Source organism: Numenius arquata, chromosome 1 (genome assembly GCF_964106895.1).
Source record: "Numenius arquata chromosome 1, bNumArq3.hap1.1, whole genome shotgun sequence".
In the NCBI taxonomy this organism is placed as follows: domain Eukaryota; kingdom Metazoa; phylum Chordata; class Aves; order Charadriiformes; family Scolopacidae; genus Numenius; species Numenius arquata.
In genome coordinates, this window is record NC_133576.1 from 138,433,361 (window position 1) to 138,453,160 (window position 19,800).

General features: G+C 44.0%; 1 protein-coding gene across 1 annotated transcript; it reads left to right on the plus strand.

The window, feature by feature from the left end:
* Positions 1–1,277: 1,277 nt before the first annotated feature.
* On the plus strand, positions 1,278–14,830 carry THAP12 (THAP domain containing 12). The gene is made up of 5 exons (XM_074153688.1): positions 1,278–1,627; positions 8,757–8,877; positions 10,503–10,610; positions 11,644–11,680; positions 11,955–14,830. Exons 1-5 carry the CDS (start codon positions 1,539–1,541, stop codon positions 13,901–13,903), a joined length of 2,304 nt encoding a protein of 767 aa, XP_074009789.1. The 5' UTR covers positions 1,278–1,538; the 3' UTR covers positions 13,904–14,830.
* The last annotated feature ends 4,970 nt before the right edge of the window (positions 14,831–19,800 follow it).

Consider the following 19,800-nt stretch of genomic DNA (forward strand, 5'->3'; position numbering starts at 1 on the left):
TCCTCATCCCTGTGCCTGGCAAGGCTCGAACACACTGAGACCTTGAATCCCACATAGCCTGGCTGGCTATAAAGTAAGTATTTTCAGGAATTCAGACACCAGCCTTCTAAAAGTGAAGTTTTCCCAAGCCTTAGAAGAGAAATTAGTCCTGTGTCATGGAATCATAGAATTGTCTAGGTTGGAAGGGACCTTTAAGATCATCTAGTCCAACCATCGATCTAACTCTGATAAAACAAACAAACAAAAACCCACATGACTAAACCATTTCACTGAATTTCACTGAATTTTTTAGAGTTGGAAGGGACCATAAAGATCATCTAGTCCAACTCCCCTGCTGAAGCAGGGTTGCCTAGAGCATGTCAGAGCATGTTACTCAGGACTGCATCCAGGCAGGTCTTGAAAATCTCCAAAGGGGACTCCACAACCTCCCTGGGCAGCCTGTTCCAGGGCTCTGTCATGCTCACCATAAAGAAGTTTCTTCTCATATTTGAGTGGAATCTCCTATGTTCCAGCTTGTGCCCGTTGCCCCTCATCCTCTCACTGGGAACCACTGAAAAGAGTCTGGCTCCCTCCTCCTTCAACCCACCCTTTAGATACTTATAAGCATTGATAAGGTCTCCCCTCAGCCTTCTCTTCTCCAGGCTAAAGAGTCCCAGCTCTCTCAGCCTTGAGACCAGCCTCGAGACCTTGAGCCTTGAGACCTCTCTCAACCATGTCTCTAAGCTCTATGTCAACCCGTCTTTTAAATACCTCCAGGGATGGTGCCTCAACCACCTCCCGGGGCAGCCCATCCCAGTGCTGAAAAACCCCTTCAGTGTAAAAATCTTTGCTAATATCCAATCTGAACCTCCCCTGGCACAACTTGAGGCCGTTTCCTCTTCCATGCCCTGTTCGTTGGGAGAAGAGACCGACCCCCGCCTCTCTACACCCTCCTTTCAGGGAGTTGTAGAGGACAAGAAGAAAGTAGACAAAAGATCAGGACCTCACGCTACATCCTCAGTTCGTTTTTAAGGTAAATATATGCAATCTACCACGTATATACGTTCTCCACACGGAGGCCCAGCGATTGACAGGCCAGCCCTGTCCGGCGCCTCTGCGCATGCGCGGCACCGCCCCCGCCCCCCCCCCCCCCCCCCCCCCCCCTTGCCGTGCGCAGGCGCGCCGCCCTCCCGCGCGCGCGCGCGCTGGGCGGAGAAAAAAGGGGGAAGGGGTTGGGTAGAGCGGCGCACAGCCGTGGGCGCATGCGCGCCGCTCATCCGGGCCCCGCCGCGGCGGCCGGGCGCGGTGCATTGTGGGAAGGAGGCGGCTCTTCTCCCGGCGGAGGACGGCGGTGAATCCTCCCGGCCGCTCACAGCAGTGTAGAGCCGCTTCCCCCCCCACCCCCCTTACCCCCCCTGCTTCCTCCTTCCTCCCCCACCCCCCCCCCCCATCCTCCTCCACCCCACATACACACCCCCCACCCTCCCCCCCCTTCTCCTCCTCCCTCCGTCCCGCCGATTTAAAGGGGCAGCGGCGCCAAGCCGGGGGGGGGACGGACCATGCCGAACTTCTGTGCGGCTCCCAACTGCACCCGCAAGAGCACCCAGTCCGACCTGGCCTTCTTCCGCTTCCCCCGGGACCCAGTCAGGTGAGACCCCCCACACCGGGCACTGCCGCCCTCGCCTCAGGAGGGGCGGGTTGAGGGGGTGGGGGACGACGGGACGCGCTCGCCTCTCCCCTCCCCTCAGGCCCCGCCGGCCCGCAGCCCTCCGCTCCGCCTGAGGAGACGCGGCGGGCAGGCGCCCCCTTTATCCCCCCTCCTATCCCCCGCGCCCCCTCTCCTCACCTAGGCGGGGGGCGGGGGTTGCCGCCGCAGTACGAGCCGGGGAGGGGACTGCGAGGGCCCGGGGCCTCCCGGAGCTGCCGGTTCCGCCGGCGGAGGCCGCTCGCTGGGGGGGCGGGGCTCGGCCGGACCCCCCGGGCTGCGGCGGGCGGGAGGGCGGCTGCGCATGCGCCGGGGAGGCCGCCGCTTCCCCTCCCTGGGGCGGGGGGGGGGGGGAACACACACGACTCGTGGGAGTGATGGTGACAGACGGCGGGTCCGCACCGGGGGGTGGCCGGTGAGGAGAGCCGGAGGCTGAGGGAGTGAGTGGGCTGCGAAGGCACTGAGAGGCTGTGAGGGGCTGCCTGGCTGTGAGGGGGGGGGGGGCGGGGCTGAAGGAGTGGGGCCGTGAGGGAAGTGGGGGTGCTGAGAGGGGATGTGAGGACAAGTTGACCCTGCGCCAGCAATGTGGCCTTGTGGCCAAGGAGGCCAGTGGTCTTTTGGGGTGTATTAAAAAGAGCATGGTCAGCAGGTGGAGGGAGGTCATCCTCCCCCTCTGCTCTGCCCTGGTGAGGCCACATCTGGAGCACTGGGTCCAGTTCTGGGCCCCCCTGTTCAAGAAGGACAGGGAACTGTTGGAGAAAGTCCAGCGGAGGCTACAAAGGTGATGAAGGGACTGGAGCATCTTTCTGCGGAGGAAAGGCTGAGAGACCTGGGGCTGTTCAGCCTGGAGAAGACTGAGAGGGGATCTCATCAATGCTTATAGGTATCTAGAGCAGGTGTCAAGAGGATGGGGACAGACAGACTCTTCTTCAGGAAAAGGGGAAACGGGCACAAACTGGAACAGTAAGTTCCATCTGAACATGAGGAAAAACTTCTTTCCTGTGAGGGTGACAGAGCACTGGGACAGGCTGCTCAGAGATGGTGTAGAGTCGTCTTCTTTGGAGGTGTTCAAAGCCCTCCTGGACGTGTTGCAGTCCAACCTGCTCTGGGTGACCCTGCTTTGGCAGGGGGTTGGACTGGATGATCTCCAGAGGTCCTTTCCAACCTCAACCATTTTGTGATTCTGAGTGGAGTGGGGTGCTGTGGGCATGAGGGGCTGTGAGGGGAGTTGGGGGAGCTCAGGGAGTGCCTGGTTCTGGAGGGGGGTGGGGGGCTGAGGGTGTGAGGGTTGTGGGAGGGGGTACCTGGATGTGAGGGGGTACACATATGTTGGAGGATGTGGGGCAACGATGGGATGTCTGGCTGTTAAAGGTATGGGGGCAGCTGGACGGGTGCAGGAACACTGGGATGAGGCAAGGGAGCCCATGCTTCATGGGGAGCCCCCGCAGGGCCAGCACTAGTCCGGGTGGTGGAAGTTTGTCAGTCCTGCCGTGTGTGCTGAGGTGATGTGGTGCTGTACGATGAGGTGTGTGCGAGACAAATAGGATACTGGTGTGACAAGCATCTGTCACAGGATAGCAAGGATGATGGTTGGTGGCGAAGCATCATGAGCAACAGCAGAAGTGGTGGGATATTCAAGTTCCCAATGGGTGAAAAGCAGGGCTTGATGCACTGGTACAGCAAGAAGTGTTTGTGAGAGGCCATGGAAAATACCATGACAAATAAATCATGCACTTACATGTAGAAACCCCCATGTAGAAGCCCTTTGAATCTAGATAACACTCTTAAAATCGTTTGATTTAACGTGCTTCTCACAATTTTCGATGGTGCATAGGTGCTAGAGCAATACCAGTTGTCTCTCTCCCAACAGTAGGTAATTAAGGCTGAAATTTTTGACAATTTTTACGTGATATTCACTTCATTCCTTTCTTGAAGCTGCTTTACCTGACTTTTGGAAAATTTCAAAATCCGTGGGAATTTTAGGTGCACAGAAAACAGTCTTCTCTAAGTGATTTCAAAAGAAGACACAAAAAGCTTGTACAGGAGTAGGTGGTGCTTAAAGCTGTGGTTTTGGGTATGTCGTCAAGCTCTCCTGAGTGAATTCAGTGCCTTGCCTTAAAGCTAGGATAACCAGGCAGCTTTCTAATGCCCTTATATTCATGGTTTTGTAGCACAATCCTTATTACATATCTTTACATGTTTAATGAAAACTGAAATTGAAATTGATTGCCTAACTCCTAGCCTTTCATTTGTATGATTCGCTCCTAGCATTGTCTCTTTCCACCTTCTGTCCTGTGAGAGCAGCAGGGTCTTGTTCAGTCAAAGGGATGGCTATGGTTTGTGCAGAATTGAAGAGAATTTGGTGCTGTCTGAGCTTCAGTCTTGATTTTTAAGGAGTCCATGCTGTAAAATCTTGAGTCATGTCCAGTTGTGCAGAATTGGACAATATGTGACAGTTTATTGTAAGAAGAAAATACCTCTTTCACTTTAAAATTTTTCTATTGAAAGATATTTTGAATTGATGTTTTCCATGGTAGCGATACAGAGATCAAAAAATTTGCAGTTAATTGAAGAATGCACTAATCTTAAAGTTGTTTTTTTTTAACTATATTTCAGAATTAGACTACTACTTTTAACCAGCATTTGTGGAAGTTTAGAAATGAAAATCTTTTGAAGAAACCAGTGCATGTCAGCTACAGTCAGTTGAACAATATTGTTTTATGGATATTTCCTTTGCAAACACTAAAGTGGACGTGGTTTTTGGAAGCATGTACTGGGTTATAGTTCTATAGTGTGTGAGCCAGCATGCTTTCTGAGCATAGAATCATAGAATGGTTTGGGTTGAAAGAGACCTTAAAGACCATCGAGTTCCAACCCTCTGCCATGGGCAGGAACACCTCCCACCAGACCAGGTTGCTCAAGGACCCATCCAGCCTGGCCTTGAACACCTCCAGGGATGGGGCAGCCACAGCTTCTCTCCTCTAAACTGAAAGAGTGGAGATTTAGATGAGTTATTAGAAATGCTTTGCTGTGAGGGTGGTGAGGCACTGGCCCAGGTTGCCCAGAGAACCTGTGGCTTTAAAGTCCCTTCCAACTCTTAACCATTCTATGATTCTATGAGTGATACCTAAGCAGTAGTGTAATATATTGCATTGAAATGGCTTTTAATTTGTGGCAAATATTTTGCAACTAAAGCACTTGTGCAACAGTAGAACAGGGTGTGTTACTTGAATAATAAAAACTGGAGAATTTTTTATACATAATTTTATTCTAAAATCTTTTTAATTGCTGCTTGGATAATATCATGGAGAGCCATGTTGGGTCATTTCAGAGGTCTGACCTCCTCTTTCTTTGTTCTTCCATCCCTCGGAGAGGATTCCTTTTGGAGCCAAACTTGTTGCAGGACTCAGATAGAATTTCTGTGTCCAGCCACATAACCTCCACCATGTTCCTCTAGTCTTGTAGCTGCCTGAGAAAGCATAGAATCATAGAATGGTTTGAGTTGGAAAGAACCCTAAAAGATGATCCAGTTCCAATCCCCCTGCCATGGGCAGGGACACTTCCCAACAGACCAGGTTGCTCAAAGCCCCATCCAGCCTGGCCGTGAACACCTCCAGGGATGCGGCATCCACATCTTCTCTGGGCAGCCTGTTCCAGTGTCTCACCACATCAACCCTCCAGCTTTTGCCAGTAGTCTCCTAGATGGCTAGAGCTCTGGTTTCCCATCTGCTGCTCCTGATGGGGTGAGGAGCTCAGCGCCTGCGTTTGATTAGGACCCGCAAACTGGGGCTCAGCATGCCAAGGGCTTCTTCAGGATCGTGTGCTCAGTGTTGGCTGTGGTGGCTGCCTTTTGTGGCGAAGTCACTTTTATGTAAGTGCAAAAGTTGGGAAGGGAAAGGAATATTGGGTGGTTAATTTAATCTTTGTGAGGCTCACTTCCTGAGTATGTGCCCTCTGAAGAGCTCACGGTATCTTTTGCCATCGCTCCATCTGATCTGGTCCCTGGATATTACTGGTGTCTGCTTAACCTGTTCTCTGGTTGGCAGCTACATCGGAGGTGATGGGATTCAGGCTGATTTTTGCCTGTCCTTGACAAGTGTGTTCCAATTCTAGATGCCCCATTGCTGCCACTGATTTCACAGAATCATAGAATGGTCTGGGCCGGAAGGGACCTCCAAAGGTCATCTAGTCCAACCTCCCCGCAGTCAGCAGGGACACCCCCAACTAGACCAGGTTGCCCAGGGCCTCGTCGAGCCTCGTCTTGAATATCTCAAGGGAAGGGGCCTCAACCACCTCCCTGGGCAACCTGTTCCAGTGTTCCACCACCCTCATGGTAAAGAACTTTTTCCTAATATCCAATCTAAATGTGCTCTTCTCCAGCTTAAAGCCATTGCCCCTCATCCTGTCACTGCAGGCCTTTGTAAACAGACTCTCCCCAGCCTTCCTGTAGGCCCCCCTCAGGTACTGGAAGGCTGCTATTAGGTCTTCCCAGAGCCTCCTCTTCTCCAGGCTGAACAACCCCAGCTCCCTCAGCCTGTCCTCGTAGCAGAGATGTTCCAGCCCCCTGATCATTTTCGTGGCCCTGTCTGATTTGTCCCTGTGTGGTTGCCAGGAGAGGATTCAGAGCAGTTATTCAGGAGTAATGTGAGGAGCTCTGACCTTCCTCCCTGGCAGTTCTTCCTCAGGTTCCCTGAGCCACAGAGCAAGGCAAGTGAGACCACTGGGGTCAGGCTCTTGCTCTGGATACCCCTCTGAACTGAAACCCTCCCCACTGGGTATAGGGAGGCTCATCAGCCTTTGTGACAGCCCGACCTGATCACCTTTAATGAGTTTTCTGGTAATCAGAACTCACTCAGAAAGTATGAAAGCCAGGTTCAATGTAATCTGCATGCTAAAGGTCTTCTCTGTAAAACAGGCTGTGTTTATACCTTTTGGTTAAATGAAGAATGTTCTCTTTTTGGGGTGGTTGCACTGTCCAGGCAAGAGTGCAAGATCTGTGGTGCCAAAAGACTGAGCAAGAAATGATTTTTTTTTTTTTTTTTTTTTTTTATTTTAGGTCATTATTAAGGATACTATGTCTAGATCTACAGGAGTAATAGAAAAGATTCCTGTTTTATGGCACTTGCTGCCACTGTCACTTTGATATTTTGCATGAGCGAAAAATTAAGATGCGCAAACCGTTTGGCCAGCAGAGATCAGAACCCAAGATTTCCCCCTTTCATCTTCACAGTTGCCCTTTATTGCACTCGGTTAAAGCAGAGATGATGGTGAATCCACTCAGAGCTGTGGATTTCCTCATTTGGGCTGCCCACCAAAACATCTGGTGAGACAGCCTTCATTCCTAAATTGTTGAATAATTGCTAAGTGTTTTTCTCCCTCCTTGCTCCTGTGAGCAATAATTCCATGTTTGCAGTCAAAAATAATAATAAAATTGCTTTCTTGTAACTTCTAGCTGGTTTTGGGGTTGGGACCCATCTTCTTTTTAATTTAGGTTAAAGCCTTTTGGTTTTAAGTGAACTGAGTAACTTCTTCACTTACGTGAATTTTGGCAGTGATTCGGTTGTGGGGAGGTCTCCTCCCCTTTTGTCCTAGTAGACTCTTCATGTGACTTCTCTGTGTAGGTTCCTGGAACTTTGTGGACATTGTTAACATGTACCAATTGAAAAACAAACAAACAAAAAAAAAACCCCAAAAAACCAAACCAACAAACACAACAAAACCAACACAACACTTTAAAGTATGAGTCCGTGTTGAAAAGTATGTAGAAAAGTGATGGACTGTAAAGTAAAATAAGTTTCTGAGACTGTAGTGAAAGTTCCTTCTCCTTTTTTGTTCTAGAATTATTCTGATGTTACTAGAATTCTTTTAATACGGTTGTCTCTGGCATTGTTGAGTTTGTCTGGGGGAGGAGGAATGGAAGCTCGTGTAACCACTCTGTACAGTTAGAATAACGAACAAGTCATCAGTTGTGTTCATGTGGAGGTTTTTAGTCATCTGTATTGTGTGTTTTCAACTCTCCATTTGCTTATGTGCTGTTGTAAATCAGTGGCTCTGTGGTGCCATGAGGTGTAAGCAAGTGCATTAAAATAATGCTGCTTCAGATGATTATTTTCGTAGGAAGGAAATTATGACCATGTTTTTTTTTTTTTTTTCTTGAAACTTTTAAATAGAGAGATATCTATGGCTGCTGTTAATTCTTGTATAGCAGATGAGTTTTACTGGAGTAGCTGTGCAGAATCAGTCTATGCGTGTCGTTGCTCAAAAATCCATAACAAGAAAGTGGTTGTGTAGACCCCATTGGGGGGAAATACAAGCTGACTAGTGCATTTGCATCAATTACTGCAAGTGTTTTACTCGCCAGAGGAGACAGTATCTTGCGTATCTAAAAGGAGCCCTATAAGTAGGGGAAATGTTTCTTTAACTTTGTGTTCTATCTCGGAGAACTAACCCGAAGCAGAAGTAAATATTGCAAAAAGTAGGCATCTAACAAAAACTTACTTCAGGTGCGTAAGCACTGTCTGTAGAATGATTGCTCTTTTATTATTTCCCTTTTCAAAAATTTACTCTGAACTCCCCAATGACCACAATAAATAAGAAAAATGCTGTGTTTAGAAGGGAGATGAAGAAGACAACTATTTTAATAGCTGCCTTTAAAAACTTTGACTTCAGTCTACAGCACATCTCTTTTTGTAACTTTTATTTTTAAGATTAAATTCGTAGGAATTAGAGAGGCATGTTTCATGTGCAGCTGCTACAATCTGGAGAGTGTGTGTGTGAGACAAAGGCAAGGATATATAAAAATGAGGGAAAAGATTCCTGAATTTGCTGGGGTTGTTAAACAAGAATGTATAAATTAAGGAAAAAGATCTGTGAATTTCCTGGGGTGATACTAAGTGGTGAGCCAAAGGAGAAAATCAAATTTTTAAAAAGATTCTGATGGTATGTTGCAACAGAAGGTGTACAGAACTTTCCTTGGCCTCGCATAAGGGGCAGGACTCACTGCACTCCAATTCTGGGTACGGTTTGAAATTGTTTTTTCTTAAAATTAGCTAATTCTTTTGTTTACATGCAGATGTCAAAGATGGGTAGAGAACTGTCGAAGGGCAGATCTGGAAGATAAAACTCCAGATCAACTCAACAAGCATTACAGATTGTGCGCCAAACATTTTGAGACTTCTATGATATGCAGAAGTGTAAGTAAAGCCAAGCACTTGTTTATTGCATCTTGCAAAAAGTGATTAATGTTTTTCATCAGAATGCTGCATTTTAATCTTTGATCCTCTGTGTAAGTGATCCCTGGGAAAATTAATTTCTTAGTCTTAATTGAGATCGTTGTCATGGGCCAGGGCACCGCACGGACTCGCAGATGTTGGCACAAAGGTTGAGGTGGAAATGAGCAGCTGGGGAAGAGAAAAAGAGAACTGCTCCCACTGGTTTAATATTTTTGTGGAGCCCTGGTCTTCGCTGCAGTCCTTTCCTCACGCAAAGCAATGCTCATTTTGTTTGTTGTCACTAGATATTACAACGTTATGTAAATTTATTTGGTGTAAGTATTTAAGTTTGCATACCTCTAATTATTTAAAATCATTAATATGCTGTTACTGAAGTGTGTACATGGTGTGATTCAGTTAAGTTACACTGTTGTGGCCAAGAGATTTAAACATTCTTTACATCCGTCAAGCTTTTGGTTCCTGTTATGTTTTATCCAGCTAAAATTATGGCACTGTTTCCTCTTAATGAAATAATAGCTTTCAGTTCTTCTTATTAACATGATAATGCTGATTTTAACAGCTTACTTAACAGTAGAAAATGGTGGATTTGGGTCTTTGTATCTAGTTTTAATCTCCAGGCTGAATTTTACTCTTATAGATGGGCAGAATCAGTCCTTTAGTTGTGAAAGATAATTAAAGTACGCTGGTCAGGCTTTGAGCTCCTGCTTGTATTACGCATGACAGCGTCTCTGATTAGCCAGCACCCTAGAAACAAATGAATGTTGGAATTAATTCTGAATCTGAAACGAAGCTTCATGAAACTCAGTTTATTTAATGTATTTCAATCTAATGACAGGTATAAACATAATCAGTTAAAAGTCTGTAGTGATACAGTTTAGTGATGGTTTTTGTCGGTGTCAGGTTAATGGTTAGACTAGATGATCTGAAAGATCCCTTCCAACCTAAACCGTTCTATGGTTCTATGAAATTAGCCAGTTTAGATCATGTAAATGCACACTACATCCAAATATAAAATTTTACTTAAAATATTTTTCTTTAATTGCTAGAAACATTTACATGACCATCTAGAAGTGTTTTCATCCTGCTTCTCATTTGACAGATATATTTTCCTTCAGGATGATCTTTCACGGTAGTGTTTTGTGGAATTCATAATTCTACATAAAGAACCAGTTGAACGTTTTCATTGTCAAAATGGTTATGTGATTGTTTCTAGAATTGTGAAATTTGGGTGATAAAACCCAAAGCTCAATAGTAACAAAAAGTTTCCTTTCTGATGCATAGGTATCTTTATATCCAGAACAAACAAAAAATCACAATGTTACAGTATTAATTATTGCATCTAGGTTTTTTGATGTGAAGATAATAGGGAAGAAAAAGGGTTTCTGGTTTGGATTTGGGTGGTGGTTGTTTTTTTTTAAACATCTCTCTTCTTTTTTTCAGTGTTATTTTGAGACATCAGAAAGTAAACATAAAAAAAGGAAGAAAATAGAAACGGGATGGGGGGCATCTGAAATTCTGGGGGCTTTTTTTGCACACACAGTGAGAACTTCCCAAAGATATCCCTAATCCAGATGTGTCTCTTACAGAGCCCTTACAGAACGGTTTTGCGGGATAATGCTGTGCCAACCATATTTGATCTTACAAGTCACCTGAACAATCCCCACAGCAGACATAGGAAAAGGATAAAAGAGCTGGTAAGTTTTTCATGTAAGATTTTTTTTTTTAATAATAAAACAACAAAGGCAACTAAGTTGATGTGAACCTTCTATGTAAAAGTGTCAATAATATTTAGCACTTGAGTGTTTGCATTTTCTGTGCTGCCTATTCTAGTATCCTTTTGTTGATTATATGTTAAATGCCCAAATATTATGCTGATGTAAATTTTATCTACTAAGGAAAGTTTAATGAAATAATCTGGAAAATGAAGTGTATTGATGCAGAGCTGATTCCATCTTCCAAAGGAAGGGCATAGCTTCGTTTTTATTGTTATCACAGCACTAACTGAATAGAACTTAGGCACAGTAGCCTGAAATTCTTGCTACATATTGACTGTGGTCTTCAGTTCACCCACTTAACTTTTGAAGTCTGCACCAGTTCAGACACGTTGGTTTTAGCTTATTGTTCTGAAAAGATGATCCATGTATAAAACCAGGATCAAGTGGGTGGTTTTTTTTTGTGGAATTGTGTCTTGGTGAAACCTCTTTTGTGTCATTTATAGAAAAAGCGTCCCTGGGTCTCTGTGGTTATAAGAATACTGACAATTAAGAGGAATTCAACTCCTAAACTCTGCTTATGTGAGAAAATTCACAGACAATTTCTTAAACAGACTCAATCAAACTCATGAAGAAATATTATTGACTGAAAATAGAGTTAAAGGCAGTTCTGTCTATGACAATGCATGTTCATATTGAAGCAGAATTCTTTAAGGGAAACTATTTACTAATAATTATAAAATATACATTGAACAAAATCCTAATGTAAGTGTGGGAATCTTAGCAGTAGTAACAAACTATTCTCCTGTAGTTAGTAGATATGTATGGTGGTAGCAATAAACTACCTGAAGAAACCTCCTTCTCTTGGATCTTCTAGCACTTTTTAGTAAATATTAACACTCTTAAAATGGTCTCATCTACAATATTTGTGTCTGATCTTGATGTGTTTTAATATTTTAAGGTCATGTGATAGACGTTATCATCAATATAAGTTTTGTTTTGTATTTTTTCAAAGAGTGAAGATGAAATAAGAACGCTGAAGCAACAAAAGAGTAAGTGGGCAAAATAATTCAGTTCATAAAAGCTTTATTAAGGCTGACAAGGTAATGTAGGATGTGTAAATTTATATATATATTTCAGGAGGATAATTGAGTTCCTGCTTGGTTTAAACAGCCATTCCAAACTCTTTCCTAAATATTCATTCTTTTTTAAACTGGGAACATAATTCTCCGGACTCCAGTGACTTAAAGGTAATGGCGATAGCAAGGGAAAGCAAATGTCATGTTTTATTCTTGTTATCTTGACACAGTATTTTATATTTTGCAGTTGATGAAGCTTTTGAACGGGAACAGGCAACTCAAGAATTGAACGAAAGCAATGAACAAAATACTGTCTCGGAGGAAGGAGGGGAAGAACAAGAGGAAGAAGCTGTCCCCTTAACACTGGAAGAAAGAGAAAACAAAGATTACCTTAAATCTTTGTTTGAAATTTTGATCCTAATGGGTAAACAAAACATTCCTTTGGACGGCCATAACATTGATGAGCTTCCAGAAGGTATTTTTACTTCAGATAACTTTCAGGCTCTACTGGAATACAGAATAAATGCTGGAGATGAAGTTCTGAGGAAACGATTTGAGATGACTGCAGTCAATCTTGAGTATTGTTCAAAAACTCAGCAGAAACAAATGCTTGAGATCTGCGAAAGCTGTATCAGAGAAGAGACACTGAGGGAAGTAAGAGACTCGCATTTCTTTTCTATTGTCACGGATGAAGTAGTAGACATAGCAGGAGAGGAACACTTGCCGGTGTTGGTGAGATTTGTTGACGATTCTCATAACCTAAGAGAAGAATTCATAGGGTTTTTACCATACGAGGCCGATCCTGAAATTTTAGCTGTTAAGTTCCACACGACTATCACTGAAAAGTGGGGTCTAAACATGGAGTACTGTCGAGGTCAAGCCTACATCGTCTCCAGTGGGTTTGCTTCTAAAATGAAAGTTGTGGCTACAAGACTCTTGGAAAAGTATCCACAAGCTGTGTATACGCTGTGTTCCTCGTGTGCCTTAAACATTTGGCTGGCAAAATCCGTTCCTGTTGTTGGGGTTTCCATCGCACTAGGAACCATCGAAGAAGTTTACTGTCTTTTTAATCAGTCTCCGCAATTGCTGGTAGAACTGGACAACACGATTTCTGCTCTTTTTCAGAACAACGAGGAGAAGGGTAACCAGCTGAAGGAGATCTGCCGTTCTCAGTGGACAGGCAGGCATGATGCTTTCGAGGTTTTAGTGGACCTCATGCAAGCCTTGGTACTGTGCTTGGATGCGGTAGGCAACGACTCATCCGTCAGGTGGAACAACTTCATTGCCGGTCGAGCATTTGTACTTTCCAGTGCGTTAACAGACTTTGACTTCATTGTCACTATTGTCATTCTGAAAAACGTTCTGTCTTTTACAAGAGCGTTTGGAAAAAATCTCCAAGGACAAACCTCAGATGTGTTCTTTGCTGCTAGCAGCTTAACAGCAGTGTTACATTCTCTGAATGAAGTGATGGAGAATATTGAAGTTTACCATGAATTTTGGTTTGAGGAAGCAACAAATTTGGCTACGAAACTGGATGTACAAATTAAACTCCCAGGAAAATTTCGCAGGTCACGACAGGGGAACTTGAACTCTGAGGTAACGTCAGAAAATTACTACAAAGAAGTCCTTAGTGTCCCCACAGTGGAGCACATTATTCAAGAGTTAAAAGATATATTCTCAGAACAACATTTAAAAGCTCTTAAGTGTTTATCCTTGGTGCCCTCAGTCATGGGGCAGCTGAAATTCAATACGTCCGAGGAGCATCACGCTGACATGTACAAAAATGACTTGCCTAATCCGGACACGCTTTCTGCTGAGCTTCACTGTTGGAGAATCAAGTGGAAGCACAGAGGAAAAGATATTGAACTTCCAGCTACTATTTATGAAGCACTTCACTTGCCTGACATTAAGTTTTTCCCAAATGTTTACGCCTTGCTTAAAGTCTTGTGCATACTTCCAGTGATGAAGGTAGAGAATGAAAAATATGAAATAGGACGAAAGCGCTTGAAGGCGTACCTGAAAAACACCTTGACGGAGCAAAGGTCGAGCAACCTGGCTTTGCTGAACATAAACCTTGATATAAAACACGACTTAGATTTAATGGTGGACACCTACATTAAACTCTATCCAGAAAAAGTGGAATTTCAAGAAGACTTTATTTCTTCAAACAACTCTGAAGTGACAGAAGAGGCTTAATTTTTTAAGCTCTACCCAATGTGTTGAAGAGATTTTTCTTAATTAAGTTTCAATGCTGAGGAAAAAAAAAGTGAAATCTTAAAAATCATGGCAATTCTATTTCCATTTTAGGTCTTGGACTGAAGAAGCTGTGGTCAGTGACCCAAATCATGTTTTGTTAGTCTGCATTAAATGTGTTACCCGAACAAAGCCAGGCCTGAAAAATAAGCCCATGCTTTTGGCAGAGGTGCTTTCTACATCTTAATGATTGACTTAATTAGGTGCTCATTTACTTTATTGCATCTTGGAAAAAGGACATTGTGATTGTAGATCTGGTGGGGCTGTTACATATTTGCTCATAAATTGGGATAAGAAAAAAGCAAAATGTTAAAAAGAGTATAATACATTTCAGTTCTGTTACTTAGGATTTTATTCCTTTTGAAAACTTTTTTTTTTTTTAAAGTCTTTGTATATTTAATTGGAGTTTTGGAGAGTGGATGCAGCTATTGCACGATCCTCGTGCTGTGGACTGTTCTCAGTGTAAAGTGAATGTCAGTGGTATAGAGGTACGTTTACGGTTTCGTTGGAAGAATCAACCTCTTTAATCTCTCGATGACTGTTTACATTCCTTTGTGTGAGACACAACCCCCCTTTTTTTTTTTTCTTTAGGCTTTTAACAGGCATGGCAGGAGTAATGAAGTTCTGAAAAGACACTAAAAACTTAATATTTTTATTCCATATACGTATAAATCTGTTCGTTCTATCCTGATTCTGATACAAAATCGTGCATCTTGTCTGTTTCTTTGTAAACTCACCCAGGAAAGATTGAAATAAGAGCTTGTTGTTTGTCTAGAAGTACGATTGAAAATATTGCTGTTATTTTTTGGCAAGAATAAGACATTTTTGTACAGTTTATTGCGATTTAAAATAAAATGTGAATTGCTTTTTACATAGTATTGCATTTCTTAGTAAGGCTATGGCTCTTGCAGAATGTGAATTCTTTTGTAAGGTCCCTTTTACTTTTGGCAGTGTTTTCCTCCGTTGTTTTTGAGTGGCGTTATCATAAGACGCAGGAAACTGTGTAATAGCACTTCTGATCTGTATGTTCTGCTGAGGGGTTTTTTAAAGTATTTTGAGATAGCACTAAATACAGTGCTTTTAATTGTCAATCTCTGTCTTACTGAAACAGAAGGAAACCGATTAAATTTGTAATGGTTGAAAAGTGAAGTTTTGCAGCAACCCTGATGCATGCCAATTTTAGAACTTATTTACAGTTGTCTTTTTATGTAATTTCCAGTTGCAGTGGGAAAGGCCCCCAGCAACAGAAAATTGAATGATTGTACAGACCGTGACGAATGCAGTGCTTATAGTGTTTTAATGCAGTCAAACAATAAGAATAAATTTGAAAAAAAAAAAACCCATACCACTTTACAAAGTAAGCTCAGATATTAAACTGGCTATGTACATCTTAAGAAATGCTTTCAGGAGCTTTTATTTACATTGGAGTAGTAGAAATTACTCTCAAAAAGTATTATCTTTTCTTTCCACTGCTCTTTGTGTATGCTTTCTGGCATGCTTTCATGTTAATGCAATTATTGTCTCCATCAGTAAAAAATGTTTTAGCTAATAGCTTGCTCTGTTCCTCTGAATATATGAAAATAGCCCAGATCTATGTTAATACTACTTAAAAAAAAAAAAAAAGAGGGCATTTTTAAATTAGCAGTCATATGGAAAATTGTCTTTTTTAAAGAAGATCTCAGTCACAATTTTAATAGAATAAACCAAAAAGATATTTTCCATCCTGGGAATGTCTGTGAGCAATGCGAGGTGGTCGTGACTGCTGAGATTGAGAGCTCCGTATCAATAAAGCCAGGTTGGATGAGCCCAGGCTTAAGACCGTAATCAGAGAAGGAGAATTAATACTCAGTGCTGTATAATTGCCCAAAAGAGCTGCAGACTACTTTCTGACTTTGTAAGTGAGATCTTTTTCACTGATGTACTGAGACAAATGGGAGAAGGGAAGTGCAGTAAAAAGCTCCTTTAGCTGCTGAAGTGTCTTCAGGAGCTCAGCTGTGACATATAATTGTGACTAGTGTTGCTAATTAGCTGGCGCTGCAAACCTTGATCGTTCAGTGTGCTTAATTGTTGCACTGCCTTTCACAGGGATGCTTCGATTGTCTGTGATCGATCAAAAGCTATTTATTAAGCCTAATTGAATTGTCCTGTTGGGGCAGAATGTGTCATTTTTAGGCCCATCGGTGCAACCTGTCACAGGAGGTCTGAATAGCGATGGCTCTGCAGGATGCAGAGGAGTAGGAGAATAGCAGATTCCTTTTAACTTAAGAGATTTGTGTGGAGAAAAATCACTTATTGAAACTAGTGGCTCCCATCTTATTGCCAGGGGTGCAGAGAAAAGATGCGACTGGATTGGAATCCATAAAACAATTTTAAAGAGAACGCTCTTGCTAGAGCAGGTCAAAGATTGACAGAGAAAGTGTCTGAAAATGGGACAAATAATCACTAAAGGTAAACTTTGATTCCATTTTTTGTTAATGGGTCCTTTGACAGAGGGAATTGTCATCTTAAATATCCTGCCAGTTTGGAGCAGTGGGTATTTCCAAGGTGAATCCGAGGTATTTACCTTGCTTTGACCTGGCTTTTTGGTACATTCTATGTAATGAAGCAATATGTATATATTATTTTAGGTATCACTGCTGAGAAATTAATGTATCTTGGTGAAAGTGGATTTTCCTGAGCTGCTCGGCTGATTGTGTTTTGTGAAAAGAACAATAGGTGTTATCCCAAAGCAGGCTTAATACTCAATAACTTCCAGACCTCTAATGATCCTTTCTTTCCCTACAGGAAACAGTTTTCACGAAGAACATCAGCGTCCCCAACATTTGGCCTATGTGTAAGTAGTGATGCATCAGAAAAAAAAACAAAACTGAGTTGGAAATTGTAGACAGATCTGTAGTAATTTCAGCAGATGCACGTGTTCATTATGTTTTCTTTACTTTGCAAAGTAACACTGTTAATTGAATAGAATTCAATGTCCGTGTTCCATAATGTAGTGTTTGTTCATTTTATTACTGCCACGGTTGTCCAATGTTTCTATTAATTTATTTTCATGTAGCGAGCTTGCTTTTTTTCTTAAAACCATGCCTGTGTGTCTTCTCTTTTAGTTGGCAACGGTTATCTCTGGAAGACTCCTTGGAGGTGAGAGAGGCCTGGGAGTCCTGGTGGACAACAAGTTGCCCATGAGCCAGCAATGTGCCCTTGTGGCCAAGGCCAGTGGTCTCCTGGAGGGCATTAAGAAGAGTGTGGCCAGCAGGTCAAGGGAGGTCATCCTCCCCCTCTGCTCTGCCCTGGTGAGGCCCCATCTGGAGCACTGGGTCCAGTTCTGGGCTCCCCAGTTCAAGAAGGACAAGGAACTGCTGGATAGAGTCCAGCGGAGGCTACAAAGATGATCAAGGGCCTGGAGCATCTCTTTGAGGAAAGGCTGAGAGATCTGGGGCTGTTCAGTCTGGAGAAGAGAAGACTGAGAGGGGACCTCATTGATGCTGAGCAATATTTAAAGGGCAGGTGGCAAGTGGATGGGGCCAGACTCTTCTCAGTGGTGCCCAGTGACAGGACAAGGGGCAACAGGCACAAACTGGAACATGGGAAATTCCATCTGAACATGAGGAAAAACCTTTCCTGTGAGGGTGGCAGAGCCCTGGAAGAGGCTGCCCAGAGAGGTGGTGGACGCTCCTTTTCTGGAGACATTCGAAAGCCGCCTGGACACGTTCCTGTGCAGCCTGCTCTGGGTGACCCTGCTTTGGGAGGGGGGTTGGACTAGATGATCTCCAGAGGTCCCTTCCAACCCCAACCATTCTGTGATTCTATGAAGGCACGGCGGGTACTAGTGAGGTTTGTTCAATGTGATTGAAGAGAAGAGGTGCAGCAGTGACAGAACAGGTGACTCTGTGGTTCTCTGTTTTTTAGTGTCCCAAAGTTAAATATTGCCTAGTTGTGGAACTGGGAGGACAGACTAAAGGATGGCTTTTAACCATCCGTGCTATCTGTAGACCTCCCACAAACCCTTACACATTCAGGTGCATTTGCTCCACCAGCAGCAATGCTATAACAAAACATTTGTGGGGACAATATTGGATGCTTCTTGCTGAGAAACCATAATGTGAGTCTGCAAGGGTACCATATGGAGCCCAGAACAGAGCATGGGCTTCCCTTGCAGCCATTAAAGAGGGTCCTGTGACAGCTCTGTCTCTGCTAAAAGATAATGAGCTGCAGTGGTTTACATTTAAAACTTGAGATCCCTGTGAAAGCTAGGCATGGAGGCCGTTCAGAACATCTGCCAATAGTTTCATGTGTGTCATGGCATCTTTCTCTGAGAGGTGACTGCAGAGTGTCTGGTCATCTGGTGGTTGACAGACCTGGGACTACACAAACAACTGCTAGAGCCTGAAAATTCAGCTTCTGTCACCTCTTCAGCCAGCAAACGTCTGAGGATCTGTGGAAAGGACTGCTTCCTTGCTCCTGGAAGAACCTCCATAAGGTCTACTCGGCAAGACAACACCTCTGTCATGGCCCAGAAGCCTCTATGGGATTTTTCTAGTGGGTAGATTCTGTCAGCCAAGAGACTTCAGCATCTGTCGTCAACAGGACATGGTGTTTGAAGGGAAGAACTTTTCACCAGCTCCTTCCTTTTTTGTCCTCTCTTACTACCAGAGCAGAACTTCAAGCTTCATGGCTGTTTCCCAGTGAAGCAGCAGGACACTTCTGTACAGTTAGCACCTGCTAATTTGGTGAAGGAACGATGTTTATGAGCTCTTGGGAAAGTGGGGCCATGAGGGAAACAGGAGGGGGGTAGAATCCTAGAATGGTTAGATTTGGAAGGGGCCTCAAAGATCATATAGTTCTAACCCCCCTATGATGGCCAGGGACACCTTCATCTAGACCAGGTTGCTCAAAGACCCATCCAACCTGGGTAGGGAGATACATGAGAGAGCTGGTCAAGGGCATGGGTTGGTCGGTAGCGTGATGCCCCAAGCCCAGGTGAGGTCTTGGTCTTCTCCTCCATCTCCACCTACCACCTTGTAGTGATGTCAGGCTGAGCAGGCTCAGGCTGGAGGGCTTTGTGCTGCTGCCAGAAGGTACCTCACACAGAGCATGGAGGAGAGGGGGCTGCAAGGAGGCCAATAGCACTGGGGAGGTTGGACCTTCATCTATCCCTGTGGGTCCACCATCGTGCAGGCAGCCAGCTAAAGGCACGCTTGACCTCCTTCCTAAACTGGAGAACTTTAACGAGTTGAAGGTGAATCATCTGGTTTATTAAATCAGAGGCCGCTTCAAGGATTGCAACCCAATTATGCCACGTGTTGTGTGTATCCCGAAAAGAGCATTTGTGGAGAAATAGGATCCATATGGGCAGATCTTTACTGGTGAGCACGTTCCTGCTGAAGAACAGCCTCGGGTGTCTGCCTGAGAGACTGGGCTTAGCAGGATTCAGGCCTTAACTCGTAATTTATAGCGTTGAACAGCTCTCAAGAAGAGGGATGGATGTGTAGGAGGTACAGGATAAAGTGGACGGGGCTGTGACATGTATTTCCCCCCCCCTCCCCCCAAGGAGTGAGTCTCGCTGCCTTCGCCTCGGTGTGAGCCTCTGTGCTCCAGGAATAAGCAGGAATATCACGGTCTAAGCCCAAATGCCTCCCTGGAGGGAAGAGACAGATGATATCATTGTTGGAGTTGTTTGGAGATCATAAAGGTACTTACTGAAATGAGAAAAATATGGTTTTAATTCCTTTTTTAATAATAAAAAAAGTGACGGAAAGCCACAAGTGCCAGGAACCTCACTGAGAAAAGAGTCTTTGCGCCCTGGAGAACTTCTCTTTGCCTAATGAATAAGCACTTCTAAG

Bases quoted from the DNA above. Each gene is read 5' to 3' on its own strand.
- THAP12 (XM_074153688.1), top strand. From the start codon at position 1,539: ATGCCGAACTTCTGTGCGGCTCCCAACTGCACCCGCAAGAGCACCCAG. The intron at 1,628-8,756 runs GTGAGACCCCCC...GTTTACATGCAG, and splicing joins TTCCCCCGGGACCCAGTCAG to ATGTCAAAGATGGGTAGAGA. The intron at 8,878-10,502 runs GTAAGTAAAGCC...TGTCTCTTACAG, and splicing joins CTTCTATGATATGCAGAAGT to AGCCCTTACAGAACGGTTTT.